Source organism: Phacochoerus africanus, chromosome 1, assembly GCF_016906955.1.
Source record: "Phacochoerus africanus isolate WHEZ1 chromosome 1, ROS_Pafr_v1, whole genome shotgun sequence".
Lineage (NCBI taxonomy): Eukaryota > Metazoa > Chordata > Mammalia > Artiodactyla > Suidae > Phacochoerus > Phacochoerus africanus.
In genome coordinates, this window is record NC_062544.1 from 228,119,534 (window position 1) to 228,141,719 (window position 22,186).

The 22,186-nt window shown below is 36.8% G+C and overlaps 1 protein-coding gene across 1 annotated transcript in view; it reads left to right on the forward strand.

Moving 5' to 3' along the window:
- The window catches only part of SLC9C1 (solute carrier family 9 member C1), an 89,896-nt gene that overhangs the window by 45,210 nt on the left and 22,500 nt on the right, over positions 1-22,186 (forward strand). Inside the window, exons 13-18 of the mRNA XM_047752916.1 lie at positions 1,284-1,378; positions 6,259-6,378; positions 14,084-14,279; positions 17,548-17,736; positions 18,823-18,972; positions 21,037-21,088. Of these exons, the coding sequence (XP_047608872.1) occupies positions 1,284-1,378; positions 6,259-6,378; positions 14,084-14,279; positions 17,548-17,736; positions 18,823-18,972; positions 21,037-21,088 (802 nt within the window). The remainder of the gene's footprint in view (positions 1-1,283; positions 1,379-6,258; positions 6,379-14,083; positions 14,280-17,547; positions 17,737-18,822; positions 18,973-21,036; positions 21,089-22,186) is intronic.

Genomic DNA, 22,186 nt, shown 5'->3' on the forward strand with positions numbered 1-22,186 from the left:
TTCTAATGTGATCTTGAGAAAACTACTTAACTCCCTGATAAGCCTCCGCTTTCTCATCTGTAAAATACAGATTAGAACACCTTCCTCATGAAGCTTTTCCAAGAATTAAATCATGTTATGTAAAACATAAATTATTGTATTAATTCCATGATATATTGGACAGCTCAATAAATGGCGGTTATTTTTAGGAATCAACAACCATTCTTTAAATTCTTCTTCCACTTTGGTATGAATGATCATTGAAGAATGAACATTTTTCTAGTCTCTAACTGCTTTGTCATTTGTGTTGCTAAACTTTCATGAGGTCTATATTATTTTCAGCTTTCTTATTTTTCCCATAGACTACTGCGTTTATCTTTGGGGATACTGAAAACATTTTAATTTCACATTATTTCATAAGTATCCTAATGAAGTTTAAGGAAAAATTGATTCTCTATTTAATTCCTGTCATTAAAAACAAATAGCCTTTTGATCGTCCATCCTTGAATTTTATTCTATCCTTTTCTAGTACCCTCCAAGAGCAAAACCATGTTTCATGCCCATAAATGATTGTGCAGACAGAAAGTCTTCTATGAAACCCAGGGCTCTTTAGCCATAGCTTACATTCCAGTTTAGAAAGTTGATTCTTAACAATGTCCAGCACAATGAAGCAGAATGGGCTCTCAATACTTGAAGGACTGAATGAATGAATGTCTGTGTTCTGCCCCATAGGAGCAGATTCTGCTGTATAGCCCAAGGAACTACATCTGATCACTTGTGATGCAACATGATGGAGGATAATGTGAAAAAAAGAATGTATATATGTGTATAACTGGGTCACTTTCTGCTGTTCTGTACAGCAGAAATTGACAGAACATTGTAAATCAACTACAATAAAAATTTTTTAATTGGATTAAAGACATAAGCCAGAATCCTATACTGTAGGATTTTTCAGAACCTTTAGTATTCTAATATCCATTATAAATGTTTAAGATGGGGATAGTTTGCAGCAGTTCTCACACTTAGCTGGCCACAGAGCTCCCGCCACTTATTTTTGAAAATCTAATGGACACCTGGTGGGAAACTAGTTTCCTGCAGAACCAGTTTCATTCCATCCGAAGCTAGAGACCTACCTTCTGCACTGACCTCATGGTCTGACTCCATAGAAAGAAATTTTTTTATAAAGATAGTATATTACTTGGGGATTTTGACTTCTTTCTCACAGAGTATTTTTCCATAAAAGGCATAATAAGTTGTCATTGTTATCCATATGATGTAATGATTTGGTTCACCATTCCTTTTAGGCAAGCTACCAGAGACAATACAGGAATGAGACTCTGTCCCAGAGTGCAGTCCAGGTGCTGGTTGGTGCAGCAGGAAGCTTTGCTGAGAAGGGAGAGTAAGTTGACTTTCAAGAGATAGCTTCCATCCTAAGTCACTGCACTTAGGGAATTGTGCAAGGGAATTTCTTGCTTTTGTCTGGTAACTTGAGATCATCTAGTATTATGTGTGGGAGCCACTGCCTGCTCTGCACCCCCCAACCAGCCCAAATCACTCATGTCCAGTTTCCAAAACTAGCTCTATGCATTCACACCTCTATGCACTTGAACAAGTTGCTCCTTCTGGCTGAGATGCTCTTCCTTTTCTCTTTTTGCCCCCCAAAGCTAAGCTGTGGTAAGCCACCCCTCCTCTTAGACTGCTCGAATACCTCACTGAGGTCAAAGACTTCCCTAATCCCTTCAGGCACATCGTCCCTCTGTGCATCCTCTCTTGATACACTCGTTCATATTGATTTCTTTAGCTGTCAGCCTCCACAGTCAGCAGTGAGTTCCTCAAAGTCAGCGTGATAGGGCGTACCCTCAGATCGTCCCCTGTAGAAGGATAGAGGATGTATGTATGATTGGGCAGAGGGAGGAGTTAAGGTGCAATGCAGTTGCAGCAACATCAACCGGAAGCCCAGGCATACCTGCTTGTTCTAGACCACCCTTCTGGGACCATGGACACCAACATCCCCTGCTCAAACGGTCCTGAGCTTGTTTCTAGGATTGCTTGCCCCCCCCGCCCCCATGTCCTCATCTTACAAGGAAACTGCTCCTTTGGTGCATACCCTTCAAGACCGAACAGATGTTCCAGTCTGCTATCTACTCATGTGCACTGTTCTGAGGTACAGAGAGAGATAAAATGTATGGGAAGAGAAGCAACCAGGCATTGGAGCATGTTCTCACTATAGTGAGAGTACAGATTTTCCAAGGGCCTAAGAGTTTTAATTTCAACCCTAGCCAGCCAATCATTATGATGTTGTATTTCCATATATGGTACATTTGTTCTTGTCCTCTCATACTAGGCTCTTCAAATGCTTAAGGGACATGAGCAGTGTTAGCAGAGTAGACAGGGCTGGGCAGAGGTGATCGATTTAAAACAATACAGTGTTCCCTGGTACCTCAGCAGGTTAAGAATCCCAATTGTCGGGTTTGATCCCTGGCCTGGGAACTTCTGCATGCCATACGCATGGTCCAAAATGTATACATGTATATATACGTGATTTGTACTTTAAAGACAGATGTGCGTAAAAATGGCCATACTTACCAAAGCAATCTATAGATTCAATGCAATCTCTATCAAATTGCCTATGACATTTTTCACAGAACAAGAACAAACAATCCAGAAATTTATGTGGAACCATTAAAAGACCCAGAATTCCCGAAGCAATCCTGAAGAACAAAAACCAAGCAGGAGGCACAACTCTCCCAGACTTCAGACAATATTACAAATCTACATTAATCAAGGCAATGTGGTACTGGTACAATAACAGACATACAGGCCAATACCATATGATTTCACTTATATCTGGAATCTAATATACGGCACAAATGAACTTTCCATAGAAAAGAAACTCATGGACTGGGAGAACAGACTTGTGGTTGCCAAGGGAGAGGGGGAGGGAGTGGGATGGGAATCTGGGGTTAATAGATGCAAAATGTTGCATTTGGAATGTATAAGCAATGAGATCCTGCTGTATAGCACAGGGAACTATATCTAGTCACTTGTGATGGAGCATGATGGAGGACAATGTGAGAAAAAGAATGTATAAGTGTATGTGTGACTGGGTCTCTTTGCTGTACATTAGAAAATTCACAGAACGCTGTAAAGCAGCTATAATGGAAAAAACAAAAATCATTAAAAAACAAACAAACAAACAAACAAAAAAAAAACAGATGCAGAGTTCCCTTGTGGTGTGATGGATTAAGGATCTGGAATTATCACTGCAATGGCTCTGGTCACTGCTGTGGCATAGCTTTAATCCCTGGCCCAGGAATTTCCATATACTGTAGGTTGCCAAACAAACAAACAAACACCAAAAAAGACATATGCAATATGTACAGTGGAAGTTTTAATTTTTCCTTTTCTTTCTTTCTTTCTTTCTTTCTTTCTTTCTTTCTTTCTTTCTTTCTTTCTTTCTTTCTTTCTTTCTTTTTCTTTCTTTCTTTCTCTTCTCTCTTCTCTCCTCTCTCTCTCTCTCCTCTCTCTCTCCGATCTCTATCGAACTCTCTCTCTCTCTCTCTCCCCCTCCCTCCCTCCCTCCCTCCCTCCCTTCCTTCCTTTCTTCCTTCCTTTGTTTATGCCACCCCATGGCATATGGAATTTCTAGGGCCAGGGATCAGATCCGAGCTGCAGTTGCAACCCACACCACAGCTCTGGCAACATGGGATCCCTTAACCCACTGTGCTGGCCTGGCCTTGGGATCAAACCTGCATCCTAGCACTGCAGAGATGCTGCTGATCGCTTTGCACCACAGCAGGAACTTTGGAAGTTTTTTAATGAATGAATAAATGACATGCTGAGAAGTATTATCACTGATTGTTGAGAAGAGGTCATATAAAACAGTACCTGTATAGAGCAGTTTGGCCCACTGTCTTGATTTTTCCTCTTTAATTCCTCTATGAAGGCAAAAGCAACATATGCCTCTTAGGACCCAGAGTAATTTGGATATTAAAAGGAGGTAAGCAGTGGAAAAGGGGGTTAAGGGTTGAAAGGACTCGTCATGAACAACAAAGGCAAAGTTTGGAACGTTTTACATTTTCATTCACACATGCAAGAGATAAATATTGAATTCTAATGTGTGCAAAGATATATGCCAGGCACTGGGTAATATTGAGATCAGTGAAAGGGTATTCAAATCCCAGGATTACACTTGTTTGTGTTCAGTATTCTTTCTTTACTGGGCTGCCTTGGAGTTAATTTTACCATTTGCTGATCATTCCTATTAGTAGCCCCGCATTTGGGATATCCTGTGGCAAGAAAGCAAGTCTAAAGATAGACAAGGGGTTTAAACAGAGGTACCAGGACCTGTGCTAAGTGCCTGTATAATTGCCTAAGAAATAATACTTTGAATAAAGCTCATAGTTAATTGAGTTCTGTGTCAGACACAGTTTAAAACATATTACATGTGTTAACCATTCAATGTCATAAGAATTCTATAAGTGTTATTATTATTTTCATTTTGCAGATGGGGAAGGTGAGGCACAGAGATAAAATAATTTACCCAAAGATATTTGACTAATGAATTACAGCACCCAGATTCAAAACTAAGCCATCTCACTATCCAGTTAAAGAGATCCTACTGGTTTCCTAAATCCTGTCTAAACAGTGAACATGTTGATATAAAATAGGAATTCAGGCGCCTGAAATACCTAGTAATTTGACTTGTAAAATGTCACACACATTGATATCACAGAATTTTAAGATTCATAATAACTTGCAAAATGATCAGATCTTAGCTTAGGCATTAATTTCTTCTAGAAGGTTTGCTGATTCTCCAAGTCTGTGTTAGACACTCCCCTTTGTGGGTCTAGATCACCCTCTTTTTTATTGTCTCTGCAGAATACTTACTGCACTTAACTGTAACTGTTGTTTCTATGTTTTACTCCACCAGTCTGCCTGGATTCTTGGGGGCAGAGACCCAAACCTTTGTATGGTTTATCCCTCACATATATTAAGCAAAATAGGTGCTCAATAAATATTCTAAAAATCAGAAATGAATCAACTCATATATACATATATGATTTTCTGTGTAATTACCACATTATTATGTGGAATTACAAAGAACTTGATAACTTCCTTCTTTTAATTATGTCAGTATCCCTGAAGCAGGGGAATTGCCCAGATTTTAGAGTGAGAATATTTTAATCCATAGGTAGAACAAGGTCAACCTTTGAACTTAAGTCATCAATGCCCTTCCATTTAAGCCACATTTTAAGGTAGGGCCTCAAATTCAAGGATGGAGCCCTGTCCTCCTTCTAATGAAGACAAGGAAAGAACCTAGTCTACAGCAGATAAGTTCCTCATAAGATCAAGGCTATTTGCTAAGCAAAACCAAATCATAGCACATATATCTGAGCCGTCGCTATAGAAAATCCAGCAGAAATTTACAGGCAACTTGAGACAAATATCTTTAAAGCACTTATGAGCATTGACTTCAAGTAACCATTTTTACTCTTTTCTTCATCACTTGTATTTTCACCATAAATTCCCTGATTACTTGTCCAGAAAGTGAAATAAAAGATATGGGAGGATATGTGAGATGGAGTGGATGCCTCATATATACTTTTTCATTTAATGATCCCTTGCTGGCCTAAGTAGTTTTACCCCCATTCTACAGAGCCAACAGGTTAGTGATATAATACTTTTTTCTTTTTAGGGCCACACCTGTGACATATGGAAGTTCCCAGGCTAGGGGTCAAATTGGAGCTTCAGCTGCAAGCCTACATCTCAGCCACAGCAGTAACAGATCAAAGATGCATGCAACCTATAGTGCAGCTTGCAGCTATACCAGATCCTTAACCCACTGAGCAAGGCCAAGGATGGAACTCACATCCTCGTGGACACGATGTTGGCTTTTTAACCCACTGAGCCACAACAGGAACTCCCAGTGAGGTAATTTGTTCATTGCCACATCAGTTAATGGAGGATCCAACATAAAACCCAAATATATTTGAATCATGGTATATTTTCTCTCCCTGAACCTTGACTGCTCTCCTATTTTGACCCATTTATCTCCAGTTTTTTATATTCTTTGTTTAATGGTGAGCCCCACAACTTAACTTCATAATTATATATCCACTTGTATCTACATCTTTGTGAACTGGACCTAGGGCCATGAAAGCATCTTTTTCCCTGTCATCACTGGACAGAATAGTCTTCCTGCTAATAATTCTGCTCTGAATTTATTCCCAAAATTTTAAAGCATGTTTAAAGATTTCTTCTTCTTCCTCTTTTTAGGTATATGAATGCTGAGACAGTAAAGAATTATTCTGAAAGCAAAAAACTTCTTACCTTTACTAGAAAAGTGTTGCTCAATTGGGTGTATAATACAAAAAAGGAAAAAGGGATCCCATCAAGGTAAGTGCTTTTGAACCTTTCTAGAAATGCTATTAAATTCATTTGAAGTTTTCTTTTTATTCATTTTTTAAAACTTATATCCTGAATCCTTTGCAAAATATTTTGGGGTAGTTTATAACTAAGTTACTTACATACATAAAAGGTTATTTTAAAAAAAAAGGTACAAAGTAATAAATTTTATTTTTGAGGTAAATTTCATATAATAAGATTAATCATTAACCAGTTTTAAGTGTGCCTTTCAGTGTTATTTAGTATATTCACATTGTTAACCATCACCTCTATCAAATTCCACATTTTCATTGCCCCAAAGATAAACTCGGTACCCATTAAGCAGTCATACTCCCTCACCTCTCCCCCTCAACTCCTAGACAGCACTAATCTGCTTCCTATCTCTATCAATTTATCTATTCCAAATGTTTCATGTAGATAGAATCATACAACAGGTAGCCTTTGGTTTCGGGATTCTTTCACTCAGCATGTTTCTTATAGTGTGTATCAGTAGCATGTGGTTCATCTACTTTGTAGCATGTATCAATACTTAGTTCCTTCTTTGGCTTTAGTTCATTGTATGGATACATTATATTTTCTTGGTCCATTCATCAGTTGATGGATATTTGAGTGGTTTTCACCTTTTGGCTACTGTGAACAGTGCTATTATGAAAATTCATGCACATGTATGCACGTTTTAATTCCTGCTTTCCATCTTTTGGGTATGCATGTAGGAGTAAAATTGCTGGATCATGTGATAATTTTATGTTTTATTTCTTGAAGAACCATTAAAAAATTGTTTTCCACAGCTGCTAGGTAATTTTGAAACCAGGAAATGTGAGTTCATCAACTTTACTTTTCTTTTTCAAGATTGGTACAGCTATTTACAGTCCTTTGCTATTCCATATGAATTTTAGGAGTAGCTTTTCTATTTGTGCACATAAAAATGTCATTGAGATTTTCATAGGGATTGCTTTGAATTTGTAGATTTCTTTAAGTAGTATTCCTACCTTAATAGTATTAAGCTTTTCAATTCATGAAAATGGGATGTCTTTTCCCTTATTTAGATCTTCTTTAATTTCTTTCAGAGATGTCTTATAGTTTCCACTGTATATGTCTTTGGTTAAATTTAATCCTAAGTGTTTTTTAATGCTATTTAAATAAAACTGTTTTCCAAATTTTATTTTTGTACCACTCATTTCTAGTGTGTAGAAATACAACTTATTTCTTTGTATTGATCTTGTATCCTGAATTCATTTTTTCTAGTTGTTTTTTTTTTTAATTCTCTGGGATTTTCTGTATATAAGATCATGTCATCTATTAATAGAGTCAATGCTACTTCTTTCTTTCCACTTTATTTCTTTTCTTATATTCAAGAGAAGGAAATATAGACCCCCTCTTCTCAATAGGAGTATCAGTAAATACAAAATGGATATTTTTGTACTATAGTTCTTTTAAGCCTTCAATAATGACTTAAGCTACAACTTTCTGATAATTATTTCTGTTGCTATAACAAAAAAATAGAAATTTGAGAAACTGGGAATGATAGTCATTCTATCCTTTAGGCTGTCTGTTAAATATTATTCTTCTCAAAATGGATAGTATAGATTCTGAAGTCAGATGGCTTAGTTTAGAACCCTAGTCTTCATCATTTTTTAGCTAAATGAGCTTTTTAGGTCTCAGTGTTCTCATTTGAAAAAAATGGTAGTAGTATCTGCGTCGTATTCTGGAGGCTAACTGGTATATGTAAAGCATTTGACAAAGTAACTGGCACATTGTAGGTATTAGTATATGCTAGCAGGGTTCTCCTCTGCCTACTTTATGGGCTTGTTATAAAGATTATATAAATTGTGTGTGTGGAAGGACTTAGTCCAGAGACTAGTGCTGGGTGAGCACTTAGCAAATGTTTAACATTTATTGCTAAGTGCTAAATAGTATTCAATTCAAAATCAATTCTCTGGCCAATGGATGAAGTCACCATAAAAGATAAACAAATGCACAAGGAAACAAATAACCATGAAAGCGAATCAGCAGGAATAACAGCAGGAGATTTATATCCCTGACTTCAGTTATTAAAATTATTCAATATGGACTATAAGTATTACTGAAATGTTGAAATTAATAAGTGATGGAATTATAAACATGAACAAGGCCGATTACCAAAAGAATGGAAAAAAATGGAAAATACATATAATTCTTAAAATTAAAAACTATAGTTTTCAGAATTGAATTTAAAAATAAAATAGTATATATAACTGGCAGAATTCAACTAGAGCTGTTCAAAGAAGAATAAATGCATACATTTACAGGGCTTCTGTATCCATGTCAGGGATCTGATGGGAAAAGATCAGGACCCTGAGATCTGAAGTGGTAACACTTGGGTGAACAAACCTGAGGCTCTTGAACCTTCACATTCTCATGGATACTCTAGCCTCCAGAAGTAGCTGCATCTTCTCTGCTAGAGAATAATAACCTTATATGACCTTCAGATGCTACAAAGACATCACAATAAAAAGCTTGTCTCTGTTTCAGGGTTACCACTTTTCATTGTTTCCAAAGTAATTGCCCAGGTCAAGTGTCAACACACCTGAGGGCTGGGGATGAGATATAGTGGAGGACCTGACTGATAACCTAGTAGAACATATAAGAGAATGGATCTTGAGAATATTAGACTGAAGGGCTACAACATAAGGCCAGACTGGGGAAGAATTTATTGGCACAGTGATCTTATCCATGATCATTCAGGATTCAACATTCTGTCAAGAACACTTGGAGCTGGTGCTATTACACTCCTGAGATGGTTCTTTCAAGCTTGACCAGGCCAAAGATCTATAATAAATAAAGAGCAGGTGATAAAACTGGAACATTTAATTAGAAGTTTTGTATAGGAATGAAGAACCAACCATATAATTTTGTTCATTGCACTTACCATTACATCAAAAAGAATAAAATTCCTAGGGAAAAAAAACTTACTTAGCAAGGAAAAAACTCTGAAAACCATAAGGCACTGTTGAAAGAAATCGAAGATGACACAAATAGATGGAAAAATATAGCATGTTCTTGGATTGAAAGAATCAATATTGTCAAAATGACTATACTATCCAAGGCAGTCTACAGATTCAAAGCAATCTCTATCAAACTACCAAAAGCATTCTTCACAGAACTAGAACAAAAAATTTTAAAATATGTATGGAAAGACAAAAGATTTTGAATAGCCAAATCAATCCTGAGAAAGAAATGTGGAGTTGGAAGAATCAAGCTCCCTGACTTCAGACTATACTACAAAGCTACAGTCATCAAATAATATGGTACCAGCACAAAAATAGAAATATGGATCAATGGAACAGCATAGAAAGCCCAGAAATAAATCCATGCTCCTATGGTCAACTAATTTACAGCAAAGGAGGCAAGAATATTCAATGGAAAAAAGACAGTCTATTCAATAAGTGATGCTGGGAAAACTGGACAGCTACCTGTAAAAGAATGAAATTAGAGCACTCTCCTAACACCTTATACAAAAATAAATTCAAAATGGATTAAAAACCTAAATGTCAGACCAAGTACTATAAAACTCCTAGAGGAAAACATATGCAGAATACTCTTTGGCTTTTAAACCAGAGCAACGTCTTTCGTGATCAACCTCCTAGAGTAATGAAAGTGAAAACAAAAATAAACAAGTGGGACCTAATTAAAATTAAGACCTTATGTACTTAAAAGATAATAAAAAAGACAACCCCCAGAACTGGAGAAAATATTTGCCAAAGAAGCAACCAACAAGGGATTAATCTTCAAATTACAAAAACTCATGCAGCTCAATTTAAAAAAGAACTCATTCCAAAAAAAGTAGACATTTCTCCAAATAAGACATACAGATAGCCAGTGGGTACATGAAAAAATGCTAAACATCAGTAATTATTAGATAAATACAATGGTACTACCTCACACAGGCCAGAATGGTCATCATTAATAAGTCTACAAATAGCAAAAGCTGGGGGAGTGTGTGGAAAAAAGGGAACCCTCCTACACTGTTGGTAGGAATGTAAATTGGTACAACCACTATGGAAAATAGTATGGGGGTTCCTCAGAAAACTAAATATAGAACTACCATGTGATCCAGCAATTCCACTCTGGCATGTACCCATACAAAACATTCATTCAAAAAGATACATGCACCCCTATGCTCATTGCAGCATTATTCCCAATAGCCAAGACATGGAAACAACCTAAATGTCTATAGACAGATGATTGGATAAAGAAGATGTGGTACATATATACAATGGAATATCATTCAGTCATAAAAAGAATGAAATAATGCCATTTGCTACAACATGGATGGACTTGGACATTATCATATTAAGTGAAGTAAGCAAGACAGAGAAAGACAAATATCATATAATATCACCTGCATGTTATATATATATATATATATGGCACAAATAAACGTATCAACAAAACAGAAACAGACCCACACACATAGAGAACAGACTTGTGGTTGCCAAGGGGGAGGGGGAGGGAGAGGAATGAACCGGGAGTTTGGGGTTAATAAATGCAAACCATTACATTTATTTATTTATTTTTTTTTTTTCCTGCTGTACAGCATGGGGGTCAAGTTATTCTTACATGTATACGTTATTTCTTTTTCCCGCACCCTTTGTTCTGTTGCAATATGAGTATCTAGACATAGTTCTCAATGCTACTCAGCAGGATCTCCTTGTAAATCTATTCTAAGTTGTGTCTGATAAGCCCAAGCTCCGATCTCTCCCACTCCTCCCTCTCCCCCCAGGCAGCCACAAGTTTTTCTCCAAGTCCATGATTTTCTTTTCTGTGGAAAGGTTCATTTGTACCTTATATTAGACTCCAGTTATAAGTGATATCATATGGTATTTGTCTTTGTCTTTCTGGCTCATTTCACTCAGTATGAGAGCCTCTAGTTCCATCCATGTTGCTGCAAATGGCATTATGTCATTCTTTTTTATGGCTGAGTAGTAGTCCATTGTGTATATATACCACCTCTTCCGAATCCAATCCTCTGTTGATGGACATTTGTGTTGTTTCCATGTCCTGGCTATTGTGAATAGTGCTGCAATGAACATGCAGGTGCACGTGTCTCTTTTAAGTAGAGTTTTGTCTGGATATACGCCCAAGAATGGGATTGTAGGGTCATATGGAAGTTCTATGTATAGATTTCTAAGGTATCTCCAAACTGTTCTCCATAGTAGCTGTACCAGTTTACATTCCCACCAACAGTGCAGGAGGGTTCCCTTTTCTCCACAGCCCCTCCAGCACTTGTCATTTGTGGATGTATTAATGATGGCCATTCTGACTGGTGTGAGGTGGTATCTCATGGTAGTTTTGATTTGCATTTCTCTTATAATCAGCGATGTTGAGCATTTTTTCATGTGTTTGCTGGCCCTCTGTATATCTTCCTTGGAGAAATGTCTATTCAGGTCTTTTGCCCATTTTTCCATTGGGTGATTGGCTTTTTTGCTGTTGGGTTGTATAAGTTGTTTATATATTCTAGAGATTAAGCCCTTGTCGGTTGCATCATTTGAAACTGTTTTCTGCCATTCTGTACGTTGCCTTTTTGTTTTCTTTTGGGTTTCCTTTGCTGTGCAAAAGCTTTTCAGTGTGATTAGGTCCCATGGGTTTATTTTTGCTCTAATTTCTATTGCTTTGGGAGACTGACCTGAGAAAATATTCATGAGGTTGATGTCAGAGAGTGTTTTGCCTATGTTCTCTTCTAGGAGTTTGATGGTGTCCTGTCTTATCTTTAAGTCTTTCAGCCATTTGGAGTTTATTTTTGTGCATGGTGTGAGGGTGTGTTCTAGTTTCATTGCTTTGCATGCAGCTGTCCAGGTTTCCCAGCAATGCTTGCTGAATAGACTTTCTTTTTCACATTTTATGTTATTACCTCCTTTGTCAGAGACTAGTTGGCCATAGGTGTCAGGGTTTATTTCCGGGTTCTCTGTTCTGTTCCATTGGTCGGTCTGTCTGTTTTGATACCAGTACCACACTGTTTTGATGACTGTGGCTTTGTAGTATTTCTTGAAGTCTGGGAGAGTTATGCCTCCTGCTTGGTTTTTGTTTCTCAGGATTGCTTTGGCGATTCTGGGTCTTTGGTGGTTCCATATAAATGTTTGGATTGTTTGTTCTAGTTCTGTGAAAAATGTCCTGGGTAATTTGATAGGGATTGCATGGAATCTGTAGATTGCTTTGGGGAGTATGGCCATTTTTACAATATTGATTTTCCCAATCCAGGAACATGGAATATCTTTCCATTTCTTTACATCTTCTTTGATTTCTTTGATTAAAGTTTTATAGTTTTCAGCATATAGGTCCTTTACCTCTTTGGTCAGGTGTATTCCGAGGTATTTGATTTTGTGAGGTGCAATTTTAAAAGGTATTGTATTTTTGGATTCCTTTTCTAATATTTCATTGCCGGTATACTGAAATGCGACTGACTTCTGACAAACCATTACATTTAGAATGGATAAGCAATGAACACAAGTAACAATATCCAGTTTCTTGGGATAGACCATGATGGAAGATAATATAAGGAAAGAATGTATATATACGCGTGTGTGTGTGTGTGTATGTGTGTGTGTGTGTATGACTGGGTCACTTTGCTGTACAGTAGAAATTGGCACAACATTGTAAATCAACTGTACTTTAATAAAATTAATTAATTAATTAAACATTTTTTAAAAAGAAAGAAAAGAAAAACAGTCTGAATAGAGGCCTGAGAAGGCACAGGCTGTGTTACCATCAAGTTAACAAGGCTTACGCTCTATGGCACTGCCCCTTGCACTGGCACTGCCTGGGGCCTTGGAGGGATTTTACAACTGAAGATCATATACATATTCATAATTTCTTTTTTTTTCCTAAATAGGGCTCAAATATTATAAAATTTTCAGGTCCTACATAACCTGGATCTACCTCTAAGAATAGCAAAGCAATCCAGTACTTACCCACTCTTTAATCAATAATTGATTAGTCATTTCATTTGAATTTTAGCAATAAAAATGCATCATTATACTATTTGGATATTTTTAAAATAAAATTTAAAATACATTAGATAAATCCTCTCATCCATGATTCCACTCCCTAGAATTTTAGGTATGGAAATAATTTTTCAAAATCATATATATGTTGATTTAAATTTTTTGATAAAATGTGGGCCCATCCTCTTTCACTACTGTACCTCCTGGGATTTATTCCAGATTATATGCCTTAACAAGGAAAAATGCTCATGAGACATTATCAAGAGGAAAAAAAGTTGTAGAACAATATGTATGATCTTATTTCTTTTATATTTATAGATAAGGATTATATAAACAAAAAGACTGGAATATTCGAGATGGTAATAGTAGTCATCTATGAAAAGAAGAATTATTAGCTTTGTTTTTTTAATATTTCCAGTTTTAATTATCCCTGTCTTATGAGCTAAAGTATTTCTATTAAATATATAAGCAAAAATGAATGAGAGGTTAGGAAACTGAGAAAGAAAGGGGGGAAACCAGCCTGAAGACATGTAGCAGGGGAGGAAATTAAAGGAACAATATCTGAAGTTGGATGTCAGAAAGTGTTTGGTAGTGATGGCTACTTCTCAGAATTAAGCTGGGCTCTGTAGCTATTGATGATTAGAACAGAACTGAACATATAATGAACAAAATTCAGGGTAATTCTTTTATCAGGTAAAACTATCTTTCTTTTACAGATATTGCTTTCTCCGTGTGTGCCATAAAATAGTATTTATCGATGAATTTGAGTGTGTTGGATACCTTGTGATTCTAATGAATATGTTTCCTATTATAATTTCTTGGATATCTGTGTTAAACAATATCTATGAGAATGAATTAAAACATGCTAACTACTCTTTTCTTGCATTTTATATTGTGGAGGCGCTACTTAAGGTAAGTTAAAATGTGATTGTATGTGTGTTGTGTGTTATATGTCTACAAAGAAGATTTCCTAATTTCATTTTTCAGCACTTGCTACAGACAGTTTTCTAAAGGATTGTATGAAATTCTCCCTCACTTCTCAAACAAATAAACTTAAATTTTTAAAGTTGATTTTTAAGGTGACAATAGAAAATATTCATACTTTAAGGAAGAATTTTGTATTTGCAAAAGTAAGTTTTAAACCAGTGTGTATCGAAGGATAGCAGAGTGAGTTACAAAGGTATTGGCAATGTTCTTCAGTTTAGCAAGCTGGTGAGCACATGGGTGTTCATTTTATTGTCTTTATACTAGATACATAAACAGATGGGTAGGTAATTTCATAAAATCCAATATAATGATAGTTGTTAAATGATAGAAATGTATGCCCACAAACTGATGATAGTATTGTGTCATATGGGTCAAGTTGTAATACAAAATATTTTTAGCCGGAAGATTTAACTAGAAGAACTATATTTGATATTTGGACAAAATATATGAGCTTCAAATCATTACTGGAGAATTAAAATGCTCCTACAGAGCTGTGATTGGTGGAGAGAGGGGAATGGATTCACAGTCAATCACATCGTACGTAATAAATTCCTGGTTAGTTGGAAAGACCATAGGAGATGTCACACAATTAGGAAGAAACAAAGAAATTAGCGTTAGGCTGGGTAAGGGTGAGAGTAGAGTTCCCTAAAATCATTTAATATGTCCTACAGTGATGGGGTGCAGCAGACTTGACTCTGGTTTGGGTTTTCTCTTACAAATTGTTAGCCGTTCACCAAATTTCTAAGCTTTTTCCAATTTCAATTTCTCCTTCTATAAAATGTCAGTGTTGGCCCAAATGAGAGATAAGAGATTACTCTAATTCTGTTGTCTTTGCACTTCGCCAAGTTTAAGCTGCTGTCATAGCTGTGCATAGCCATTGCTCCACTCATTCAAGTCCACTTGAGACAGCAGAACAGGACTGTGGACACATGGCTACATTCCAGAGCTGAGACAGTACTCCCAATGGTGCAATTCTGCTCTTGTCCTTCCCTTCTCTTTAACTCAAGATTCATCTTCACTACCCAGTTTGCAAACCTGCCTTCCCTTATCATGTCCTATTTAGTTTTGTTCTCCCCCTTTGTATTGTGCCTTTTAAAATATTCATTATGTTAATAACAATAATAAAAAATGATCTCCTATAAGGAATCAGTCGTTTTGATTATATTTCAAATCCCTGAATTAATCCTTTAATGTCAAAACTATGCCTTGCATTTTACCGATGAAAGTCCTTATGAGTCTCTCTTAAGTTGTGTAATTTACTTGAAGTCACACAGCTAGTAGAGTTGAGATCCAATCCCTAAAAGTTTGTGTTCTTTCTAGTATACAGTTGTCCTTTAAATTTTCCTTCTTGTATTTCCAACCTTTTCCCAAACACTACCCAACCTATTAGAGTAATGGATCTTTAAGATCCATTTCAGGAGTTCCCGTCGTGGCGCAGTGGTTAACGAATCCGACTAGGAACCATGAGGTTGCGGTTCGGTCCCTGCACTTGCTCAGTGGGTTAACGATCCGGCGTTGCCGTGAGCTGTGGTGTAGGTTGCAGACGCGGCTCGGATCCCGCGTTGCTCTGGCGTAGGCCGGTGGCTACAGCTCCGATTCAACCCCTAGCCTGGGAACCTCCATATGCCGCGGGAGCGGCCCAAGAAATAGCAACAACAACAACAATAAAAGACAAAAAAAAAAAAAAAGATCCATTTCAATGGATCATTGAAACTTTCTCAGATGAAGCACAATCACTCTTCTGCATCTGAGTGCCAGAGGCTTCCATTACCTGAATTTCCAACCTTATATTCAACAAACCCCTCTTCCTTTGAAACCTACACAATCCTCTTACACGGAGCTCTTCCTTTCCTGCAGCTGTGTTCTATTGATCCCCAAAGAGCTCCTTCAAGTTTCTGAATACTTGGTATCTGGACAAAGTCTTACTTTTATACCAGTTCTTTCAAGATTCTAAGAGACCTATATCCTGTTTCAATAAGAAGGAAATGAGACATCAACAGTAGCTAAATGGTGCCATGAGCAGGATCTCGCAAGACTAGGATCTGATCTTCTGCTTGCTTGATTCCCACACTGAATTTCCTTTGTCAAGCCACACATAAGCAGACACAAGACTACACACAGTCTGTTTATAAACAATTTTGACAGTTTCTTAATTTATAATGGAGGTGTGCTTTCCTTGGCATAAACATGTCTTTCTCCTACACTTTCTCTGAATCATAGTGAGTAGGGGGATCAGGCTACTAAAAAAAGACAAATTAATCAAAATTACAAACCAGTAGCTTAAGTATTATAATGGAGAAAGATAAAGGGTGATATGGGAAAAATGCAGATGCTCTTTACACAAAATAGAAGGGTCATAAGAGGAAGGCTATTAAGGAAAGAGATGTTTGAGTTGAATTTTTACTACTAAATAGGAGTCAAAGTAGAGAATGTGTACATTGAGTCTGTAGTGTAATGGATGAAAAGAACCAGGGAAAACTTAGAAGCAACAAAGTGAAACACACAAGGAACATTATTCCTAATGGCAGAAGCTTAGACGTGGGTTGGTCAGCAAGGGGACTGGAGAGATGTTAAATGCGTGTGAAGGATATGGAAAATGAGACAGGAGACAAAGGCAGGAGTTAAATAATAAAGGGCCTGTGGGACATGATATCTCAACCACTTCCCTGGCATTAACTACCATTCATAGTCTAACGATTCCCAAATTCACATCTCCAGTTCAGATTTTATTCAGAGCCTCAGATCATTATATACAACTGATGACTGGATCTCTGTAACAGAATATTGTGTAAACATCTCAAACAGCATCTCTGAAACAAATTTATCATCTCTAAACCTACTCACGCTTCAAAATTCCACTGGAAACCCAATTTCCCAGGCTGGAATCGACAATCATTTTTTACTGTCCACACACTCTTAATTATAGTAAGTTTTTAAGAAAAGGTTTTTTTTATAAAGAATGAATGAATGAAATAGTAGGTATCTTGCATATTTTCTCCCTTGGAATATTTGCTTCAATAGTTTAACCATCTAATTTCAATTTTATATGATCACTTACTGGTATTTCAGACAAGCAGAGTCTTAAGGTAGATCAGAGAAAAACTTAACTTACATAATGTGTCAGTTATTATGGAAAATGGTGTAGTGAAAGCAAAAGCAAATAAGATAATGTAATTTCTTCTTAAATCAACAGATAGCAGCAATGAGGAAGGAATATTTTTTACATGCCTGGAATCTATTTGAGTTAACAATTACATTAGTTGGCATCGCAGATGTAATGCTTATTGAGACAGATTCCATTAACTATTATACTTTTGATTTGATTCAAATAGTGGTCTTTCTGAAAGTTGTTCGATTTCTTCGTGTACTACGCATTTTGAAGGTAAAGAACTATTAAATCATACAGTTTCAAATTTTCCCTGACTGCTTCATAAAGTATGAACTAAAATCAGTTTACTAGTTTTATGGCTTCCATTCTCTGTTGGACTGATGTTTATATTTTAAGTTTTAGATTCCCTTTGACAAATTAAGTTTTATAGCATATTATATTATGAATATCCAAATGACATTAGAAGTTCATTTAGCCCATGCATGTATAGAAATACTCATCACAGCTTTTCCTTTGAATAGAGAGCACACAGAAAATTCCTTAAGTACAAATTAACTCCAAAGTAATGTTTATTCTTATGAGTACCTGAAATAAAAGATGGAAATCAACAGAACAAACATGCAAACCATTCATATTGACAAAGTAAATAGTATACATCATACGAATTAAGAAACCACAAAATACACAGTTTGCATCATATAAATTCATAGTATTCCAGAACCACAACATCAAAAATGATCTTTGATTGTTTAACAAATCTTCCTAGAACAAGTGTAATGAGTAGTTACTTATTTCCTACGTGAGTGTGGAGATTGTGGAACACAAAAGAAAATATAGGAATCAGCCAACTCTGCCAAAGTTAGGGGACTGTGCAATTGCAACACATAACCTAGGGACTTAAACCATCAGCAAAGAAACAATAGAGGTTAATTGTGGGGTCAAATAAGGAGTATAGTTGTGGTGGGCTCTAACCCAAAAGATCAAGAGAAAAGTTTAGTTGGCGATTTAGCAGGTAAAAAGGCAGTACCTCACAAATAGTCATTTTATGACCTAAGCCTGAAAGAGTAGTCACATTGTTTTCCAAGAATTTAAACCAGTTGAAAATAGCATGCAATTCTTTGTAAGGAAATAAGTAAGGAATAAGGTTATAACTTCACACAGGCATACAATATTATTAGTTTTGGAGAGATAGCTCTAGCCATGAAGTTACAGAGATACCAAGAATAAAATAACTAAGAAACTTAAGTTACTATAGTAACCACTGAGAGCACGCCATTTCCTATTACTCCCTTTTTGAAACTAACCAAAGTCAACTAAAATGTGTACAATTTATATTAAATTGTAGTTCCATTTTTTCAGCTGGTAACACCAAAGTTGCTGCAAATAATAGATAAAAATATGAGTCATCAGCTGTCCTTTAGGTATGCTATACTAAAAGGATATGTCCAAGGCGAAGCAGACATAATGACTATAATTGATAAGATTGCAAGTTCTAAACAGATTAAACAGGTGAGGAAAATTTTAAATACTAAGAAAAGGGTTTATTTCCCCTACCTTTCTGATGTCCTCACCCAGCATTTCTTCTGTATATATATTTAAATGTAATCTTTGATTCTTGCCTTGCTAAGAAATTTCTTTAAAAACACACCAATCTACATTTACATTCCTCAAACAGCTCCATGCTGAAGTGTCTGTGCTATATTAACAAGTTATGAGACTCTTGGAACACACTTTTTGGTCCTTGTGGAGCTATCGTGAAATCCATGTGCAGTGGCCAGCCTCTCTCAATGCAAATTCCAGGATCGCCTCAGTCAGATAGTGAAAGACAAATATCATATATCACTTATATGTGGAATCTTTTTTTTTTGTCTTTTTGTTTTTGTTGTTGTTGTTGTTGTTGTTATTGTTGCTATTTCTTGGGCCGCTCCCTCGGCATATGGAGGTTCCCAGGCTAGGGGTTGAATCGGAGCTTTAGCCACTGGCCTACGCCAGAGCCACAGCAACACGGGATCCGAGCCGCGTCTGCAACCTACACCACAGCTCACGGCAACGCCGGATCGTTAACCCACTGAGCAAGGGCAGGGACCGAACCCGCAACCTCATGGTTCCTAGTCGGATTCGTTAACCACTGCGCCACGATGGGAACTCCTATATGTGGAATCTTTAAAAAAAGAATACAAATGAAGTTATTTGCAGAACAGAAACAGACTCACAGACTTTGAAAACAAACTTGTGGTTACCAAAGGGGACAGGTGGACTGGGGCGGGTAGGTGGACTGGGGGTTTGGGATTGGCATATGCACACTGAAGGTATATGGAATGAATGGCCAGTGGGGACCTGTTATATAGCACAGGCAACTCTACTCAATATTCTGTGATAATCTATGTGAGAAAAGAATCTGAAAGAGAATGGATTGTGTACATGTATAACTAAATCACTTTGTTGTACAGTAGAAATTATCACAATATTGTTAATCAATATACTTCAATAAAATTTAAAAAATAAAAAAATCTTTCAGGATACAGGTGCATTAAATAGGAAGTATTGGAAGATGAGAGTAGTGGCAGAGTTAAGCTTAATTCCCAAAGGCTCCTTACATTTCTCTCTAGCCCTGATTTCCCCGCAGTAAATAATAAAAAAAAAAATAAGAATAAAGGATGGGAATCTGGCAAATGGAAAAAAGTACCAATAACTTACTTAGAGGGAAACCGTATCTAATTCTCTCATTATACAGATGAGAAAAAAATGAAGCTAAGAAAAGTTAAATAATTATACCAAAAAGTCACATACACAGCTGGTAAACAGCAAAGCGGATTCTATGGCCTAAATTCTAGATCTTGTTTCTTATTTTCTCAACTGAGGCAGATTAACACTGATATGTGCCCACAAGTTTGACAGCTATGTGCAATTAAATAGCCACCTTTCAGGGTAATTTAGAACATTTGAATGCTATATGTTATATCCTCAAAGCTTTGTAGTTGAGAACATTGAACAGTCAGTATATGATAGAGCACAAAGAGCAGTATCTTTTCGTTCTTCACCAACTCAACTTTAAAACTATTTTCCTGAATTTTGTCACCTTTCCTAACTACTCATATTAACACTGTAACTTGAGAATGCATAGTAGAAAATACAAAAGAACTGACCAGTTTTAGTCCTCATTTCTATTCTCACACAATTTGATTAAAACCTTCTACCTCATTTAAGTTTGACAGTCACTCCTGTTTCCAAATTTGGAAGCTCTAAAAAATTGAATGGGAAAGTACCTGGCATGGCTACATTTTTTTCAGAATTAATAGTATCCTAAAGTAAGTTACTTGAAGAAAAAATGTGTGACTTACCTTAAGGCTTCTCAAAATAAGTCTGGGTAATGCAACTTCTTATCCTCTCCACCACTCTTGGCAGAGCAAAGTAAAATTCATTGCACAATATTCAATTCTAATTCCTGAAAAGTCCTCCATCATATTTTTCTCCAAAGTTATGAATTTAGGTTAAAATTTCATCATGTACAAATGTAAGAACATTTGGAACAATTTGTTTTCCAATGAGGATAACATTTCTTTTGTTCCATAGATGTTATTAAGGAGAGTAACAAAGAATACGGGACATGCTATGAAAGAGCTTGGTAGGTACCTCTCACCCTACAGATCCAGCATGATCATCTCTTATCATCACTACTTCATAGAAGCAAAGGTTTTGATACCTAAACTTATCTTTGAGAAATCTACTTACTATCAATAATAATGTGAATAACTTCAACAATCAACATGATTGGATCTTCGGCTGTATGGAAATAGTATAATACCACCTATCCATATTTGTCCTCTGCCTTATGCTACAATGAAGTCCTTTTAATTTCTGTTTAAAAAACATATTAGCATGCCATTATTATGCATGTTTTTTTATCACTTTGTAAGTTTTATTTTCTTCTAAACCAGAGATATACATACCTTCCTGAGCGACACAGGAAAGAAGTTATTTTTTTCCAATATTTGCCACAGAATTGCCATCTGAGGATTCAGGCTTTAAAATGAGTTGGAACCAGAACAGACTGTCAAAGATCACTGGTGTGACTGCTAGGAAGCTCAGTGCCCAAACACGGCAACAGCCTCTTCTCTGAGTCGCGTTCAGAGAAGGTCATGGTCCTAGCACAGGACCTATCCTGGGAGTAAGACAGACACATCCTTATAGCATAGTGTTCATGTGTATGGAGAAGAAGGGAGTTTGTTACCAGATGGTTTACAGCAAAAGAACACAGCAAACCTGGGAATGAGGCCAAGCTTGAAGATCTTGCATGGCAGATAGTTGTCAAGCCATACAAGAAGTCATGACCAAGAAAAAAACCCTAAGTGATTAAAACTTGCATGGGCATCCAGGAAGCCACATCAGACAGTCATAAGAACATAGATGGAGGAGTTCCGCTCATGGCTCAGTGGTTAACGTATCTGACTAGGAACCATGAGGTTGCAGGTTCAATCCCTGGCCTCCCTCAGTGGGTTGAGGATCCAGTGTTGCTGTGAGCTGTGGTGTAGGTTGCAGATGCAACTTGGATCCTGCATTGTGGCTGTGGTGTAGGCTGGCAGCTATAGCTGAACTCCAGACCTAGAGCCCAGGAGGGCCTCTGTGTCCAGTGAAGGTATATCAGTAAAACTGTCAATCCTAGATCAGAGGATGGCTATCCTTATTCATGAGCTTAGACACAAGTATGAGCAGCTGACAAGAA